The sequence below is a fragment of the Stegodyphus dumicola genome, chromosome 4 (assembly GCF_044657685.1).
Source record: "Stegodyphus dumicola isolate Sdum_Otavi_A_Nest chromosome 4, ASM4465768v1".
Classification (NCBI taxonomy): domain Eukaryota; kingdom Metazoa; phylum Arthropoda; class Arachnida; order Araneae; family Eresidae; genus Stegodyphus; species Stegodyphus dumicola.
Genome location: NC_140771.1, coordinates 10689150 through 10709054, shown reverse-complemented (window position 1 = coordinate 10709054; position 19905 = coordinate 10689150). Strand labels below are relative to the sequence as shown.

At 30.7% G+C, this 19905-nt stretch overlaps 2 protein-coding genes across 3 annotated transcripts in view; one reads left to right on the top strand and one right to left on the bottom strand.

The window, feature by feature from the left end:
- LOC118201854 (retinal-binding protein-like) overlaps positions 1-3436 on the bottom strand; it is a 142948-nt gene extending 139512 nt beyond the window's left edge. The window contains exon 1 of the mRNA XM_085814542.1: positions 3254-3436. Coding sequence (XP_085670668.1) covers positions 3254-3389 — 136 coding nt within the window. The 5' untranslated portion in view covers positions 3390-3436. The remainder of the gene's footprint in view (positions 1-3253) is intronic.
- LOC118186940 (SEC14-like protein 2) overlaps positions 1-19905 on the top strand; it is a 124284-nt gene that overhangs the window by 69435 nt on the left and 34944 nt on the right. For both annotated transcript variants that reach the window (XM_085814545.1, XM_085814544.1), the window contains exons 2-6: positions 7799-7885; positions 8456-8525; positions 11484-11527; positions 15159-15221; positions 18369-18462. In XM_085814545.1, the coding sequence (XP_085670671.1) occupies positions 7799-7885; positions 8456-8525; positions 11484-11527; positions 15159-15221; positions 18369-18462 (358 nt within the window). The remainder of the gene's footprint in view (positions 1-7798; positions 7886-8455; positions 8526-11483; positions 11528-15158; positions 15222-18368; positions 18463-19905) is intronic.

Here is a 19905-nt window from a genome sequence, read left to right as displayed (position 1 = left end):
CCGGGAACAACTGATGAATTTGCGCCCCTTTCTGTGTGACAAGCATGGAAAACATTTCATTAAAAATTTCGTAGCATCAATTTGTCGCCCCCTGGTTGCTTGCGCCCGGGGACAGATGTCCCCCCTTGCCTTACCCTAGCTACGGCACTGTTCAAAGATTAAAGTTCGTTTACATATCTGGAAAATCTCGAAAGACTTGTGGAATCAGTTAGCTCAGCCACGGCAATACGAACAGTGAAATTATGTAACTGTAACTGTTTGGCAATAGGCCTCGATAGCTTTGAATAATTACATATTCAAGTGATTCACTTCAACGAAAACTTTAAGAGCATGATGTAAAAAAATATGTGTATATAATTATCAGAATGCGTCATCACGTTAAGAGTTAAATATACATAATAAAATATGTTATAAAATATTTTTAATTAAAATATTTACAAAAATAAATTTTAAATATTTATTAAATATATTATAAAGATAAACCGCGTTTTTCATTAGGATTGTGAATAATTTTTATTATGCGAAAAGAATGAATGTACTTTATTAAAACAATTTTATTGTCTAAAGTCATGTAATATGTCGCCCAAATAATATAATTCCAATGAGTTTAGATTTCGTACTGCTGGAAATGTACATTCATGAGAGTAAAATAATTAAAAAAATTTATTGCTTGCACTTTATATGAATACAAAATAAAATATAATGTTATAAAATGTAAATGAAAATAGCTTTTTTCTAGGAGATAAGTGACATAAATGTAAACCTTTTTAAGTAATGTTTCACGCGAAAAAGGGAAATCTATTGTGACCATAGATGAAACATAGATATATTGTATAACTGTCAAAGAATGATTCATTTACAGTCGCAAAAGAAAAAAATTAAAAAATCCGAAAGCTTTCGGTCTTTATATTACGCCCGAAGGGACTTTTTTTTTATGTTTTGTGCGTTACCGCTATTTATTAAATATCATGTTCTTCACACTTAAAACCACATAATATTCAATTTAAAAGAAATATCACAAAATATTTAAAAACAACATATATTTAGAATTTCCGATAGACAGTTTAGCATGCTGAAGATAAAAATGTTTTATTTTTCGTACAGTGTTGCCATTGCTCGCTTCAAAATCGTTGAGTTTGTTAATAAAAATTCGTTAAAGTTTTACAAAATATGAAATAGGTAATAAAACAAATTGGAAATTCAAAATTCAAGCTTCCAGGTGCCCATGTGCGGGTGGAGAATTATGTTATTCAAAATTTGATGGATCTAGATACGTTGGTTTATCACCATGCGCGAAAAATACCTACATTCATGCAGATTCTTCGTTATTCAATTTCTTTAAATATAATACAGTGCAATAATATTTGGTGGCAGAAGTTTAAAAAGTAGTTTGCCATCAATAGTGGATACGCCACAGAATGTCAGTTTGAGACTAATAACCATTATGCGCTATTATGTGCTACCTCATCTTTGGGCTAAAAAGAAAAAAAAAATCCCGAAAACGTGGTTTTAAGAGTTTTGCTTTTAGAGTTTAAAAGATTTATAATTTTATTTCCCTAAAAGATTTATAAGCATATTTAGCTTTTCATGTCAAAAAGAAATCGAATTTAAGAGCAGTCATAAGAAATATAAAAGCAAACTATACGATTTAAATGATGTTTCCACCCGTTTTTTAAGAAAAGAATTTCCAAATCTCTATTTGTTCAGTTTAAGAGAATTTAAGCTCCACCAGAATAAATCTCATTCGCATCTTAACATCTGACTAATTTTCTGGAGAAACGGAAATGAAAAATGGTATAAAGATTTCAAATATTTCAACGAATTCTCTTGCCCTAACACCTTTGGACTACAGTATTTTCAGACTGTTCAGAGCAGTGTTTTTACGTTAACTAAAGAAAATTTACAGGTTATGTACAGCAGCACAAGATAAGTGGGAAAACATTTCCATGGTAAAATAAATAAGCAATCTTTTGACACGAATCTCGAGGTTAGATGGATTACTAAGAGAAAGTGCTACCGATTTAGTAGTCAAAATTAGCATTTTTATAGTAATTACTTCGTCGTGGTCTTGTTTATTGTAGTTATTTGTTGTGTATCATTTCATCATTTTCGTATTTTTCAGTGTAGATCATGCGGAAAGGTAATTAAGAAATGAACTTAGTGCCTCTGATAATAGGAAAACTACCCTTTCAATCTGACATAAAATTATATTTAATTAATTTAAACTCCTTCTATTAGAAATCCGATCCCGCCATCACTTAAAGATATGTGCTTTCTAACGGTGAGTGACTGTATATTTTTCTTCCAGAATGGATCATTGTTAGATATTGTTAGCAACTGGTGAAACTATTGAAAAACATTTGAAAAGCTGATCAGTACAGTAAATTAAGCGAAAAATTCTGGAAAACTTTAATTTAAAAAACAATTTTTTTATCCTCTTCGATGGTGTGCAGCTCAAAATTATGAGATAATTCAGAAGTCAAACAACAGAAATAGCTTTATATTTTCAAATTTTCACCGGACCAGTTTCGGACTAGTCATTTGCGCTTCGGCAGCTGAGGATGATAAACTAGTCCTGTGAAAATTTGAAAATATAACTCTGATTTTTGTTGTTTGACTTCTAAATTAATATTTGTTCGGCGTGTTATTGTATCTTAATTATGAGATAATTCCTTTGACCGTTAAATGAGAATTAAAAAGAATACGAAGCAAAAATAATACCTCGATGGAAATTTTAAGAACTTCTGAGCGTTACTGTATTGTCTATACACATATATACACATTGAAATACATATATACAAAAAATATCAAGAAACCGTTCGACAGAAAAAGTCAAAAATTAATTTCAAAATTTAACTAAACAAATAAGCGACGAGCAAGCAGGAAAAAAAATTAAATAAAACCATTCAAATACGTAAATATAATACACGTTAATATTAAAGACACTGTGTTATGCAATATTGATTTAAACTATATATAAAATTAATATTATTAATTCAAAGGAACAATATGAGAAACATGTTTAATACATGCCATGTATTTACATTTAAGTGTTGATTTATTTCCTTTAATTGATTTAGAATGTATACGGTAATAAATGTTACTCTTAACATTTTTTAAGATAGTCATACACTTGTTTTTCAAATACGTTTCACATTTTAATAAGTAGGCATTATTAAGAGTCAAGCTTAGAATTTTCTTTGTTATTTCATCAAGCATTTCACTGCAATAAACTCATAGAAAATAACAGTACCTTTTTGACATTTAACTGGAAATCTTGAACTGTTGCTTCCCATCTTAAATACGGGTCTATATTCTTTCAATGTGTTGAAAATCCTGTTCAAATGAAAGGTATTCTTTCTAATGTTTTCCGAACTTCTCAGTGACATTCTGCACGAACTTTAAATTTTCTTTTAGCTTTCTTGACCTCTGGTCGAACGTTCCGATCCTTGCTCTGTTATCTGAGTATCTAATCCATCTCCTTTACTCGTAGCATAACTCTTTTGACACCTATCACTATCGCTATCGTAAGTTCAGATTTACATTTACAAGCATTTTTTTTTTTTTTGGATAAATGTTGATTCATCAGTTTAGTTTCGATGGCTATATTATTGTTCTCTAATCCCGTTCTATTGAAAACTTTGAAAAAGATACTTGCATTGCATTTTAATTTTTTTGAAAACTAGAAAACTAACTGCTGATTTAAAACCGCAATTTTTGAGCAAAATATGTATTCTACGCAGCAGGCGTTATATTCTCATTAAGGAAGTTAGATTTTTGACGCTGATAAGCGAAAATACATAAATAAAATATTCTTCTTGATAGAATTCTTAAAGAATTCAATTTCAAGATATGAAATGCAAATCCAGCTTTTCTAGCAAGGTTGCTTTCTATTTGTCATGTCACCCGGCTAAGCAAAAAATGGCTCAATTTTATTATTATATATTTCGCGCTCTTAAAATTTGCTCCTCAGAATCTTCGTTTGCTAACGAATTCAACTTTTTCAGATCAATTGCCACTGACCGAAGAAATAACGTTAACAATGTTGTCGTGCTCACATTACTTACGTTTCTATCAGTTACAAAATTGCAAGGATTTTCCAGTAGTTAGTTTTCAATTTCTCGCTATGAATAAAATGCATGGTTCGATTCTTAAGGATTCCATTTCTGTGTCTTTAATTCTTCGGTAATTTACAGCAAATCTTGTCGTTATGGTTTGCGATATATCGGCCAGACTAAAGGAGCGTCGTCAAAACCAAAAGCCAAACAACTAAAACACGAATCTTATGTCCGAAAAGGCGAAATTAACAAGTCTCTGAATTAACAGTGGATTTTAAAGGACGGCTGCTTGCTTTGTCTTAATGCAGTTCTACTGAATGTTGGTATTATGGGTAAACGGAAGGTGTTTCATATTTGAAAACTGCGTGTAAAATAGGTTTCTGATAATATGTGGAATTGATCTTAAGCTTTTACCCACTCTCTTTTTAATTTACCGTCGTGTGAAATACCAGCAAAAATCATAAAATCCCTTTGAAAAATTTCTTTAGATTCCTTGTACCCTGTTGTAAGATTTTTTTTGTTTCTCTTTGATGATAACAAATGTATCATTATTTAGACATACATTTTATTAAAAATCAGATGGAGATACATAGCAAATCTCCATCTAGCTCAGTCATTTAAATACATTCAAGATTCATCTAATGTGACAACATTTTTCCATTTTTGCCCAGATTAATGTTTCTCATACAAAACTCTGCAGTGCGTTCGGCAATATGTCGTGTTGAAAGACGATGCACATAATGCTTCTTCATCTGTTTAATATTTAAATCAGCATACTTTGTTTACAATTGGCAATGAATATTTAAATAATTTTTGAGCTGTGTTTTGACTTGGCGGATTTTCCTTTAAATTTCCTTAATTTTAAGCATCTTTCCTCTGCAGCACAAACGTTTTTAACTTGGATATCCCGCTTTTAACTTGGATATATATTTATAATAATTTTTTTCCACTGGATTCCAAATTTTGACGTTTTCCTCTATCTGGTTGAAAATTGAGCTATCGTTTAGAGCTCTTACGAATTCGGCTACTAGTGAGGACAAGGGCGCATGAGAGAAATATCTTTAATTCCTTACAAAATACAGTGTAAACAAATTTTAAGAAACAAAAAAAAAAAAAAAAAAAAAAAAAAAAAAAATCCAAATAAAAAAAAAAATCTGAAATTTTTCAGATTTTAAATTACGTCCAAAGGGGCGTTTTTTGTGTTACCTTTATTTATTAAATATCATGTTCTTTGCACTTAAACCATAAAATTCAGTTCAAGAGCAATATCGCAAAATAATGTTAAATTAAGCATATCTTTAGAATTTCCGATATACACAGTCTCGCGAGCTGGAGATAAAAGTATTTTTTTTCTATATAACGATGCCATTTCTCGCTTTTAAAGCATTGAGTTTGTAAATCAAAAATTCGTTAAAGTTTTACAAAATATAAAATCTATAATAAAACAAATTCCAAATTTGGGATTTCAGATGCCCATATTCGCAGTAGGATTTCGTCATTCAAAATTCGATGGCTCTATGTACCATTGTTTTATCACAATGCGAGAAATAGACAATCATTTATGCAGATTTTTCATTATTTGATTTCTTCAAATAGAATGCAGGACTCTAACATTTTGTGGCAACAGTTTAAAAAGTGAACCGACGTTTATGAATCCGACGCAAAATGCCAAAACGAAAGCAATAGACCTTCGGGACTGAAATCCCTTTGGACTAATAAATCACTTCGCTTTTCTGACAGTTATCTGAAAGTTTCAGATTTTAAACTACGTCCAAAGGGGCGTTTTTTTAGCATTTTGTGCGTTACATTTATTTATTAAATATCATGTTCTTACCACTTAAACCATTAAATTCAGTTCAACAGCAATATCGCAAAATAGTTTTAAAATAAGCATACCTTTAGAATTTCCGATGCAGAGACACACGCGCTGGAGCTAAAAATGTTTTCCTGTACAACGTTGCCATGGCTCGCTTTGAAATCCTTGAGTTTGTTAATATGAAATCGATAATAAAACAAATTCAAAATTTCAAAGTTGGTCAAATCTTCAAATGTGTGTTCAAATGTTCAAAATTTCAAATGTGTGTACGTTTCTGGCATTGTGAAAACATGATGTTACGTAGGGCTATCAATACATGCCCATATCCGTAAGAGGATTACGTCATTCAAAATTCGATGGTTCTAGGTACCGTTGTTTTATCACAATGCGAGAAATATATATACATTAATGCAGATTTTTCATCATTTATTTTCTTGAAATATAATGCAGGACTCTAACATTGGGTGGCAACAGTTTGAAAAAAGAAACGAACATTTATAGTGATTCAACGCAAAATGGCAAAACGAAAGCAATAGTCCTGCAGGGATAAAGACCCTTTGGACTAAATTGTCAGACTTTCTTAAATAAATAACAGTTAGGAACTTCATTCAAAATCGGGATGCAATTAGTCCATACTTCTATTTTCTTGATAGTCTAAAATGGCGTTAGTTCGAACAGGCTATCAATCTCGAAACGGCGGTATATCACTTTAAATGTCTGAATCACTTTTTAGATTGTTGCCACGAAGTATTATCGCCCCATGTTACTTTTAAATAAATTAAACAGTCAAGAATCTGCAGAAAAGTGTGTACATTTCTGGTATTGTGAAAACATGATGTTACGTAGGGCCATCAAATTTTGATTAACGTAATCCTCCACCTGAGCGTGGGCACCTAGAAGCCCGAAATTTGAATTTCGAATTTTGTATTCCATATTTTATAAAATTTTTATACTGGATTTTTATCATACTGTACCGTATTTTTATCATATTATAATCTCTCTATAGTTATATGTTTGACTTCTCATATATCACTTGTTAGAAGTCTTATACAATAACATATATGACTTCGTATTTACATTGTATTATGTTAAATATATCGTAACTTGTTATTTACACAAATGCAACAATTTTACTGCCAAGGTATACCACAATTGTTTGTAATCAATCATTCATTTTCAATTATGTACTCACGTATTTGAATTAGTGTTGTCTTAAGGGTTCTCTAGATCATGGTGCTATACTAATTAACCGTATGATAAAGGCATAGTGTCCACGTCCCCTGTTCCTTATCCTTATCCTTTTATAAAACTTTAACTAATTTTTAGCAAACTCAACGTTCTAAAAGCGAGCAGTGGCAACAATGTACAGATTAAAACAATGTTATCTGAAGCGCGCGAGACTGTCTATCGGAGATTTTAAAGATATGTTGTTTTAAAATATTTTATGATTTTTCTATTCAACTGAATCTTGTGTGGCATAAATGCGAAGTGCATGGTATTTTATTAATAAATTTAACGCACAAAACGTTAATAATAGAAAGACAAGAAAAAGTTTGCAAGCCATCTTGCTAAGACATTGATATGATAAACCGAGAAAAGACTGAAAAAAAAATTGAAAATGCATGCTAACTTTTAACATTTCATCGGGAATTTAAACGTAGGCTGCTTTTAAAAATTTTATAATTTTGCTGTTGAATTGTATATAGCGTAAGTGCGAAGAGAATGACACGTAATAATAAAGTTAAAAAGGCAAAAAGAAATGGTTCAACAAGGAGTGAGATAAAAGCAGGTCGGTAGACTGCGAACTCAGCGAGAGCATAGAAAACCTTAGCAAATCTTTTTGGGTGACAGTTAAAATCTGAGCCTCTCGTTTTATCTTATTTATTTATAAACTTTTAATCTTATTTAATTCCTTTTATTTCAGATGTATAGTTCAAAAATAAGTTTGAAATCAAATATGAATAAAAACGAAAGAAAAATGAGTAATATTCAACACGAAGCCTTAGAACAGGTTAGTAGTTATTTTAATATATTTTGTATAGTTCTTAAAATTAAATATGTATGTGTGTGTGTGTACTGGTATGAAGTACGTATTTTAAATACATATATTTTAATATTCAAAGAATATAATATAACCTATAAATGCAATTTAGACTGTTGAAAGCAGAAAAGGTTAAACACAGTAAATCAAGATTATAAATTATTTTGTTTTTAATGTTTTTAGAAAGTTTGAATAACTTGAATATTTGAATGGTAAAATTTTGAATTAAATGTTTCAGTACCGTATGAAATTAAAAGCATCTTTTATTTAATATTTTAAAGTATTATAAGAAATTGATAATTCATTAATGATTAATAAACTGTCTAAATTTTAAGAAAGTAATAATCCATTAATTTGTCCCTTCTGTTTATAATTTAGATAGCTGTGTGGAAGTAGTAGACATTCATTTTAACTAAAAACTTGAAGTACTTCTTTCCAGTTTAAAGAACTGTGAACTATAAATTGTCCTGTCCTATAAAAGCAAGAGTGTGTTGATGCATAATGATAATCACTAACTTTTTGTTTTGTTTTTCATTTTAGTTTAAGAGACAGTTATATGATATCCTTACACCATATGACACAGATGTACAGTTAATGAAATGGCTTCGAGGTAATTAATTTTTAATATTATGAACTTATTATTAAAATTCAAGGAATAGCATTTTGAAATCGAAAAGGATAAATGTTTGAAATTATTCACTTTCATTAATTACTTTGCAAGATTACTATTATTCTTTGATTGACCAGTTATTATGATTTAGAACTTTACTATCACTTCTTCTTTCTGTTTCCTACTGCAGTACAAATCAATTTAGACAGTAGTCGAGGGTTTGGGATTGTAAGACATGGCGTGTTTTTTCCTCTCGAGACCACATTACTGGGTTTCGTTAATTTTGATAAGATTGTAATTATTCGGCTTTGTGTTATTGCTGCCGATATATTACGGTTACGCTGGTAAGAAGTTTTGAGCCAACATCGCTTTAGATCAAATGTCTAGACCTTGAGTACTAGACTTAATCTTAAATTAGAATTTAACTGTTACTTTAAGTTACATTGCCACAAGCGATTGTTGTTTTGCTAAGCAGGAGTCGTGCGTTTATGTTTAAGTTCTGATTTGAAGAAAAGGTATGTTTCAAACCTTTGCAAGATTCTGTAGTTCTTTTCAGATAATTCGTTCCAACTGTGTTAGGAGTTTTATGCCACCAAAAAAATCCAAACTCTTAAAATTGACATTAAATTTTCTGACAAGTTATTGTATGTTAACCTTCCAGCACGCGCGCTTAGCAATTTTACATAAGCACACGTGCGTCGTAGTTTTCACGACATCTGTAATTTTACCATTTGGGGCACGAAAAATGACAGAAATGAGTGAATGTTGATAATAAATTTGTTAAAACATAAAATATTAACTATATTATTGAAAAATACAAATGATATCACATTAAAATGATAGTAAATTATTTTTTAAACGCTTATATTAGTCAGGTGGAAAACCAATGATGTATTTTATTATAGAAATTTAAAAATTTATTATTTAATAAGTATATTTTAAAAGCTAAGCTAGTTTTAATATTCCTCTGTTCTGTCCTGTTGATTTACCATCGAATCGAAGATAACTTTTAGAAATAAAAATCTCTTTCAACTCATCACATTTCTTGTTATTTCAATTTCAATGCTGTCACTTGAGAAAAAGTCTTTTGCAGTTATATGGTGTCCTTTTTTTTATTCCTATCATATATTAACAATCCAAAGTAGGCCATCATTTTCACTCAGGTAGCAGTGGAGTCTCCATCTCTTGAGTATTTTGCCTTGCAATGAACTTATATATTTATTTGTACATTCCAAAATTTCATCAAGCCTATTTATATAAACTATTTTCAAAAATGTTCTCGTTTCATCCTATATATCCTTGGCATGGTGTTTTAGGCCAGGTAACGCTCACGATATTCATCTTATTCGTCTTTGAGCGGTTTGCATACTTCTGTTTCCGCCACTTAGAAGATTTATCCTTACTAACATAGAATATATAATCATCATTACTTTTTTCTATATCATTATTACTATCACCATTCCTTTTTTCTATATTATTATTACTATCACCATTCCTTTTTTCTATATCATTATTACTATCGTTATTCCTTTTGTCTCTATCATTATTACTATCATTATTCCTTTTTTCTCTATCATTATTACTATCATCATTCCTTTTTTCTCTATCATTATTACTATCATCATTCCTTGTTTCTGTATCATTATTACTATCATCATTCTTATTTTCTCTATCATTATTACTATCATCATTCCTTTTTTCTCTATCATTATTACTATCATCATTCCTTTTTTCTATATCATTATTACTATCATCATTCGATATTTATTGTTCAGATTCAGTGCTGATATTATTTATCTCTATAGCTTCTTCACTCAGAATGCGATTATTCTCACATCCAAAGGCCCTTTTTTGTCTTCTTTTCATTCATCAGATAATTCTTGAAGAATGCGAGCAAAATCAGCCAGTAACACATAATTTTTTGCCATGAAAACCGATATAAAAATTATAGAGTCGAATTTATACAAATTAAAATAATACAGTCAATCAATGACACAAAATTACAAAATATTTGAAAAAAAAATCATATGACTTCCTGTTGGCACATTCCATGATGTGGGGAAGGGTTGAAAAGAGGAATAGAAATGGCATTCAGATGTCTCAGCTACGATATGCGAAAAGTGTGCATTAAAAACCGAATTTGTTGTAAACTTTGTGCATAGCGCGTGCTGGAAGGTTAATATCCTTTCCTATCGATATCATTTCTGTTTCTCTGCCGGAATATAAATTTATAGCTGGAGTGATATTCATATGAGGTAGAAAGAAGAGACTATTAAATGGAAGGTTTTAGAACAGCAGTGCCCAAACTTTTGTTTGTTAAATTATGGTAAGCATTTATAGTCATAAGAGATATCTTGCAAGACGTTATAAAATAATTAATTGCTGACTGATGAACTTCATAGCGAACATAGAATCTTATTGTTTCATTCCGATGTTAGATGGCTCAGCAAGGGAAAAATATTGAAGTACGATTTGTAGAACATCTTTCGCCAATAAAGCAGTTTTTGGAATCCGGAAACAAAAGGTATAAAGAATTGGACGATAATAATTGGTTATCCGATCTGTATTTTCTCGCGGATATAACAGCTAAACTGAACAAACTGAATGAAGATCTCCAGGGAAAAGAATAAACCCTTTTTCAACTGACTGGGACTGTAACTGTTTTTCAGATAAAGTAAAATTTGTGGATAAATAAGATGAAAGGAAAACATTTCACCCATTTTTCAGAATTTATCAAGTCATATTAATAACCACAAGGCAAATAAAACAGAGAAATACTCGGAAAACCTAAATGCACTGAAAAATAATAAGAGATAAAATTCTGAAAAACTAAAATGTTATTTAAGTAGTGAAATAACAAATTTTCTTTATTATGTTTTAATTTTTATATTTTTATGTAAGAAGTATTTGATAACATATTTAATTTATTCTCTTATTCATTTAAATTATTTTATATAGCAAGAAACTTCAATTTAAAGAAGGCGGAAGCTCTTTTTCGAGAGGTTAGTATACTTATTAAAATTCTAGCATTCAATTAAGAGGTAAATATATGTACATACTGAAATTAATTCGTTTAAACTTGAAAGAATTAGATGTGAAGACCATTAAGCTAATAAAAAAATTACATTACTAAACTAATTTCTGTGTAGATTCTGAATGATAATATTGCTCACAAAAGTATTAACTTTATTCACATTTATTACTCATTTTACTTTCTTTATTACATGTTATGGGCACATTTTTAAACAGTTGGTGAGATATTAATAGATATTGTTGTTTACGTGAAATTCAGTTTGAAATTTTGAGATGACTGTTCGTTTCCTGTGGCAACGATTTCCTGAGAGTTATTTTTTTTTTAATAGCGCGCATAACTAACTCGTCTGTCTCCCCTGTGAAATCAGACAAATATCAAAATATTAAATAACCATTTTCAACATATATATAACATAAAAATACGTAAATCAGCTTTATAATTCAATTTAGTAATAACCTTTTAATTTAGTTATTTCCTCTTTATTCTGTAAATAATAATAACATTTCTATACTGCACCATTTCTAGATTAATTTATGCCACAAAATTTACGTTACGCTAATGACATAGCTTTTTCGAAACTTGAACTCTTGGGAACTGAAACTTTTCTAACTTAAACCAAAACTCGATGAGCTTCTATACTGGATAACTGCGCAGTTTAGATTGTATCTCTGTTGCTGCTTGGGCCGCCATTTTATTTTGCTCTCTTTCTATCGCAATAACATTTTTAAATGTAAATGTTCTGAAATTAGGGACGATTAGAGAATGGAATGTGGCTACAAATGTGAATTTAAATAAAAATTGAATTTAATCTACCTCGACGGCCAAGGTTCCTTTTCATTATGAATTAGCACTGTACGCAATTAGAATTCTTCCGCTTCAATATGTCATCTACGTGCTTCGTCAAATAACATTGTTACCTCTTTGTCTCTTTTCTATCATGCACGCGTGTGTGTATATATGTAATAAGATGACTTCGGGCAAGCTGCAGCAGACTGACAATGGTTCTATACTTTATATGAGGAGACTTTACTGCGTAGTTTGAAACATGACACACGAAGAAGACACGTGGCCGAACTTAATATAACTTTTATTAGCAGATACGAACTAATTATCAAAAACACAGTAACCTAAACCTTGTCTTGGTGAGCCTCCATACTGGATAACTGCGCACTTCAGCTTCTGCCTGTGTTCCCGCTTGTACGCTACTCCTCTCTGCTCCCTTTCTTCCGAAATTATTATCAAAAATGGAAATGTTCTTGAATAGGTGATTAGAGTGCCAAGTAAATTGTGACCACTAATGTCAAGTGAATTAAAAAAAAGAGTATTTATTTTAAGGGTAACTCGGCTGCAAGTTTCCTAATCATTACGGATTCAACATTTTAGCATTCTACGCAATCAGAATTTTACCTCTTCAGTATGGATGTGATGCACAATCAGTATTTCTACATCTCTGTATTCCCACTTCAGTCCTCATAAAATGTGTTATTATCGCACATATATATATATATAATTTAACTGAATTAAAAAATATTTCATTAATATTTCTCTTAAATTAAAATATCGATGAGAAGATGAACATAAATTAGATTTTCCTATATTTATTAATAAATTTTTTCAAAATATTTTTCTGTTTTTTCGTTAGAAGTATCATATATATCTCACTTGTTTCAAAACGTGAGCATTTGAATCTTTTGTAGTTTAACAGTAATTTATGCTTAAGAAAAAGTAAATTGAGTATTTTATATACAAAATATTATTGCTTAAAATTTTATTCACCTGATAAATATGAAGAATGTATATGAAGATTCGCGAAACAAGCTTTTTAAGTGAAATGATTAGTCTAGAAAATAGCTACTTAAACTATTTCCGACACGAAACGAATCTATTACCTGAAATAGCTTTTATATTGAATGGTTGAATACGACGCATATTTCATATGCAGAAAACATTAATGTTAATTAAATAACAAAAAGTGTATTTGAGATTATTTTCATGCCACTATATTGTAGTAAGGTTAAAGAAAATTTTATGTTGAATCTTCAGAGCTAAAGAACTGAAATATAGGTTTATAAAGTCAGTTCTTTATTGTTAAAAATGTGCACATCTTATACAAAAAAGATAACACACAGAGTGCACACTCTGCCCCCCTCTCCCCAAAAATGAGACAGTTCTACATCTCGTGTTCTACTGGGCCAATCGACGAAAAATAATTTTCGTGTTTGATATTTCGAAAGCGTCACTTAGCATTATATTAAATTTATATATAGCATTGTTCTGACCTAGGTATTTTGATACAAAATCGGACTTTTTCTGAAATGACAGTTTTCCACATTTCGATTCTACGACGCAAAGTATGCCTAGATGTTAAATTTTGCAAAATTTGGTGAGAAATGTACCGAGAAATTAAAAAAGTTATTTTGGTCACTTTTTTCAGTTGCGCCAAGAATAATTCACTTGGCGAAATTCTTAATTTATGGTAACCTATTTTTCTTTCCCCTTTCACTGTGCACGACAGGAAAAAAAATGCCTCGTTCATTCTTTAAAATAATTTTAACAAAGAACGTACACCATATTTATCGTTTATAAAACTTTAACAAAGAGCGTACACCATATTTATCGTCTATAAAATTTATGCTAAATTTCAAAACGCACCAATACATAAATTCAAGTATATCTTGGGTAATTGTGAACAAAGAATTCTAAATTTACAGGTATGCCTAGAAATATTTTTACTGTAAGGCGATGGTAAAATTTTTACAGGTTTTTATGTCAAATTTTTTTCCGAAAAATTTATAAAATTTACTAAAAAATTAAAATTTTAAAAATAAATCAGGAATTACCTTCGAATTTTATTTGGATTGAACCTGAATTCTGGACAGTGAAAGAAGGAATCAGATGATATTAATAAATACATTCCAAATTCAATTAACACTGAGAAGCTAAAATTTTAAGAGCTAATTTTTTAAAACCTCTTCGTGCGATATTTATAAAACTTGGTACTTTTGCATAACTTGAGTCTTAGAATTGAAATATGGAGAAAAATTTGTATGTCATTTTAGAAAAAGTCCCAGAACCCAGTCCAGAGTGTCCAGAAAAAGTCCAGAGTGTCAGAATACCTCTATTAGAACAATGCTACGTACAAATCTAATATGTATACTCTCACTTTCGAGACATGAAAAAAGCAAATTATAAGACCCAAGATATACTTGAATTTATGTATTGGTGCGTTTTGAAATTTGGCATACATTTTATAAACGATAATAACGCCAAATATGGTGTACGCTCTTTGTTAAAATTATTTTAAAGAATGAACGAGGTATTCTTTTCCCGGTCGTGCAGTGTGAACGGAAAAGAAAAATAGGTTATCATAAATTAAGAATTTCGCCAAGTGAATTATTCTTGGCGCAAATAAATAACGTCAATCGGTGCAGTAGAATAGGAAATATAGAGCTGCCTCATTTTTTTGTGTGTAAACTGTACATATTTAAGTAGTGTCATTTTATATTTCTTTAATTTCTGTTCTTAACTGTTAAGACTTTTTTTGGATGGAGGGAGATAACACATATAGCATGTATTCATGGTTCATATCTTTCTTTCAGATGTATTGTTGTCGACAGATCTATGAATTAGATACTATCGAGAAAAATTACGTAAAACCAGAGGTACGTGCTTTTTATTTAAATAATTTAGCCACCATTAACTTATTTAATTTTTAATATTTGATTTTTAACGGGGAAATATATAATTGAACTTGATAAAAGTATTCTAAATTTTAGTCACTCAATGATATAATGCTATAGACCAGGGGTTCTCAACTGGGGGTACGCTACCACTGGTGGTATGCAAGAGAAAAATAGGTGGTACACAAAGTATTTTTAAATATTAAATTCAAAAATTAAAACTCCACATCCTGATTGAGTTACTTCTCTAATGCTCGTAAATTCATGCGAGCTAAGCTTTGTTCAAGAGTGGTGGTGGAAGTAGTACTTGGTAGTGGTGGTACTAAAGGTTTCCGATTTTTATTTAGATGGTACGCGTCGCGTTAGTCAAAAGGTTAAGAACCGCTGCTGTAGACCTACACATATGTAATTTTGTAAACGGTGCAGAGCTAATACTGAGTGCAGCATACATTATTATCAATAACTATAAGTTTATTAAAAGATCTAGGAGTTACTTATTGAAGTGATACTGATATTGAATGACAGCTAGATGAAATAACCTCAAATCTGCCTGTCTTCAGTCGACATGAAAAGTTATAAGCTCCTAATTATGTAGAAATTAATTCAGAACCCTGACCTGACAAGCCAGAGATCGATCTGTCTAAAAATATTAGGTCTACGAAGCCCTACGAAAGTTAAAACAACCTCTTCATTAATCTTTAAACTTAAACAGTGCTTTTAAACGTGCTTACAATCAAAACATAGCGATTTGAGGGTAACATAAACTAACATAAGTTTCAGATTAAAATACACATAGACGGGGACTTCGCGTATTGGCTTATTTAAGCTGGTTCAGTATTATAAAAGGTGAGTTCTAAATTCAGCTAGCAAAAGAGCTAAAGCCGGAGTATTCACCGGCAGAGCTAGGTGATACAACGTAAACTGTTGCTAAAAGCTGTAAAACTAAAACAATCAAAACTCTACACTAGATAATTTGCATACCCAACCAGCTAATTTGCATACTGCTGAGGTCTGCGAAAACGGAGATGTTACTAAACGGAGATGTTACTACTTACTATTGTACACAAAGTTTTGAAACCTCATAGAATTTGGGTCAGCATCAGTCTTTCTACTGGGCACTCGTATTTCCATAAAGGAAATTGTCAAGACCCATTGTTACATAAGTACGTTACATAAATACCTGGGACCAGTTTGGACTCTGTATATTTAGTCATCTTTTTATTATCTTTCATCTTAAAGTAGCTTTTCCAGATGAAAGGGATTGGGTTATTTGGATATCGGCAAAACACGTGAGGAATATCTATTTAAATGAAGAGAGGCTTTCGTGGAATGTGGTTTGAGGGAATCTTTGTATCATGTTACACATTCGAAAATTTGCGAAAGCATCTATGCAGCTTTCCTTCCACCGGGTTTGAAGCCAGTTTCAGCTATCAATATTCAGTAGTTTTGCCGCTCCGCTGGTGATGGGTTCAAAATCATAGAGAAAAGGAAATGTTTATAATCAAAATTCAAAACTGTCAAGACGGTACAGGAAGAACTTTCGCAAATGAACTTCTAAGGAAGCATTTAAATTCATTTCGCATTCTTGTACCTTAATGTATGTAAATCGGAATCATACTCACGAATCACAGCAAGAAACTATACGTCACTAACTATACTATACTTCAGAAGAATGTTATACTGTCATGTTATTATTGTTATTATTATTATTATTATTTGATATTATTATTATTATTATTATCCAAAGGTGCAATTTGCCCAGAAGGGTAATTTCGTTTAGAGTCGTCTACTATAGTAAATTCATTATACTTAAACCCACTATATTATATTATATTCCACTATATTATATGCATTTAATTTATATTATAGTTCTGCTTTATATTTAAAAAAAACTAAATAATGAGGAATCTACGTGAATGTATGTATGTTTCTCGCATTCATAACTCAAAGGTTCATAACTCAAAGGTTGTTCTCGCATTCATAACTTTCATTGGTAAAAACAATGATACCTAGAGATATCAAATTTTGAATAACGTAGTTCTCCTATCGAATATCGGTATCTGGAAACCCAAATTTAGAATTTGTTTTATTATCTATTTCCTATTTTGTAAAACTTTAACGAATTTTTGATTAACAAACTCAACGATTTAGAAGCGAGCAATGCCAAAACTGTATGAAAAAAAAATATTTTTATTGCCAGCGCGCGAGATTGTGTATTGGAAATTCTAAAGTTATGCTCTTTTAAATATCTTGTGATACTACTGTTGAATTGAATTTTATAGTTTAAGTGCGAAGAACATGGTATTTAATAAATAAAGGTAACACACAAAACGTCAAATAAAGCCCCTTTGGGCGTAATTTGTAAAATCTAAAAGCTTTCATATTTTTTACATGTATTTCTTATTTATTGTTATTATTATTATTAAGCAATTATAAAATTCTTAAAATAATTTTAAAATTAAATTACTTAGAAGAGTTTAGTAGTCTCAGAAGTAGAAGTACAAAATTGTCATTGATGAATAAAGAATAAATATTAACTGAGGGATTAATACTAATGGACTTTTGAAGATCTTCGAGCTCTTAAAACATAGCATTTATTGTTACTTCACGGTACTGGTTTCATTCTTATAATAAAGAATGTAATAATAACTTTGCAATTATCGTTGCCTTATTGAATTTAATTACCATTTATTTCATTGGTAAAACACAATTAAAAGCATCTGAAATTTCTTTAAGCTATTTTTGTAAGAAATCTGGCGTTTAATAGCCTTTTCCTGATAAAATATACTTTGTGGAACAACATAGATCCTTGGATCTCAATGCTACACATCTAAAGACATTAAAAATGTATGAATTACAGTATGAGCATTTGGTAAAGATTATGCAAATGTGGAAAAATGGTGAAATTTATTTTAGTCTGTTGGTATATTTCACTAACAAAAGGTAAATTAATTTAGAAGTCAAACAACAAAAATCAGCGTTATATTTTCAAATTTTCACAGGACTAGTTTCGATACTTTTACCGAACCATCATCCTCAGCTGCAAAAGCGCAAATGGCATAGCGTATAGCTGAATAAAAATCATACTATTTACTTAGAGAATGTCTAATTTTTTTATTTGAATTTCAGGTTCTGGAGAAATATGAATATAATGGTCATATTGGTATTGCCAAAAATGGAACTCCAATACGTTATATTGCCATGGGCAGAGGCGATAATTTAGGTGAAATGAAAATTTTTCATTTATTTTATACAATGATACTGATGCGAGTTTTCAACTATTTTTTCTCCTGCAATTACACAAAAATATTAAATAACACTACAGTCAGTTCTATGTCTGTAATTAATCACGTATACAGCATTTCAGGGATTTACGCATTTCATCAACAAATTATACAACTGATGTAAATTTAGTTGCATCTCTTTAGCTACCTATCCGCGTATATATGAAACTGTAAAATCGAAAACCGATAAATCTGTCTTTTAGTAATTATAGGGTGTTAAAAGTCCTAAATACCTAACAAGGTGTTCACGTTTTGAATTTACGCTGAGAAAGGAGTCATGATGAAACATAAAAGAATTTCTCTAATATCTCTGGTAAAAGTCGTTATGCTAATTACTCTCATAAAATATTATTAACGTAAATTAAAGAAAGAGAAATATAATTTATAGGTTTTTACTTGATTTGATAAAAGCTAATGAGTTCAAAACCGTTGCCAGACGTGAAATGAATTATCGCTGTTCCTGAAAGTAACTACAAAGCTCGGAAAGGTTTAAATAACAGTTTTATTTAAACGGAACTTTGAATGTAAACGTACTTTCCTATGCTAACAAATCAACCACAAATAACCACTGTTACTTTAGTGATGCAACTAAAGTAATAGTCAATTTCAATTTAAAATGTAGACTACACAAATTAAATCTTAATCTAAACTGACTCAAAAACTCTAACTGGTGTGCAATTTCAAATATAGGCAGCAATAACGCAAAGCCGAATAATTAATTCTTCTCAGAGCTGGCCAAACCAACGTAACGTGCCCGCGAATGGCAGAAGCAACCTCTCTCTTACAGTTCAAAATTCTCAAATTAAATACTATCTAAGAAATTTACATTCTAGTCAGGATGTAGAGACACTAGGTAATTTTTGGAAGCAGGAAAGATAAAAAAATGAGCAACGCCTTCATCGGGAATCGAACCACGGACCTCTCAATTACGCGCTGAGCGTGCAGACCACCACACCACGAAGGCTCGTAAAGAAGGCGGGATAAATGTCTTATATACTCTTTTAAAGGGCGACTGGGTTTTTTAGGGGACACAATCACCAAATCCTGAGTGAGGAGAATCATCATTCAACACCCTTTTAGTTCGGGCGCCATTGTAGAGACGTTAAGTAATTTTTGGAAGCAGAAGAGATGGAAAATTAGCAACCGCCTTCGCCGAGAATCGAACCACGGGCCTTTAAATTACGTGTGCAGACCACTACACCACGAAGGTTCGCTAAGAAGGCGGGAGAAATACCTTATAAGGAAATGGAAAGTAGAAGTTATAGTAAAGTACGAAATCATAAGCAACTGCTTAATTTAAATAATAATAAGCGTACAAATCCATTAACGCTTAAAAATAATCTTATTTGATAAAATAAACAAAATTTAGATGAATAAATTTA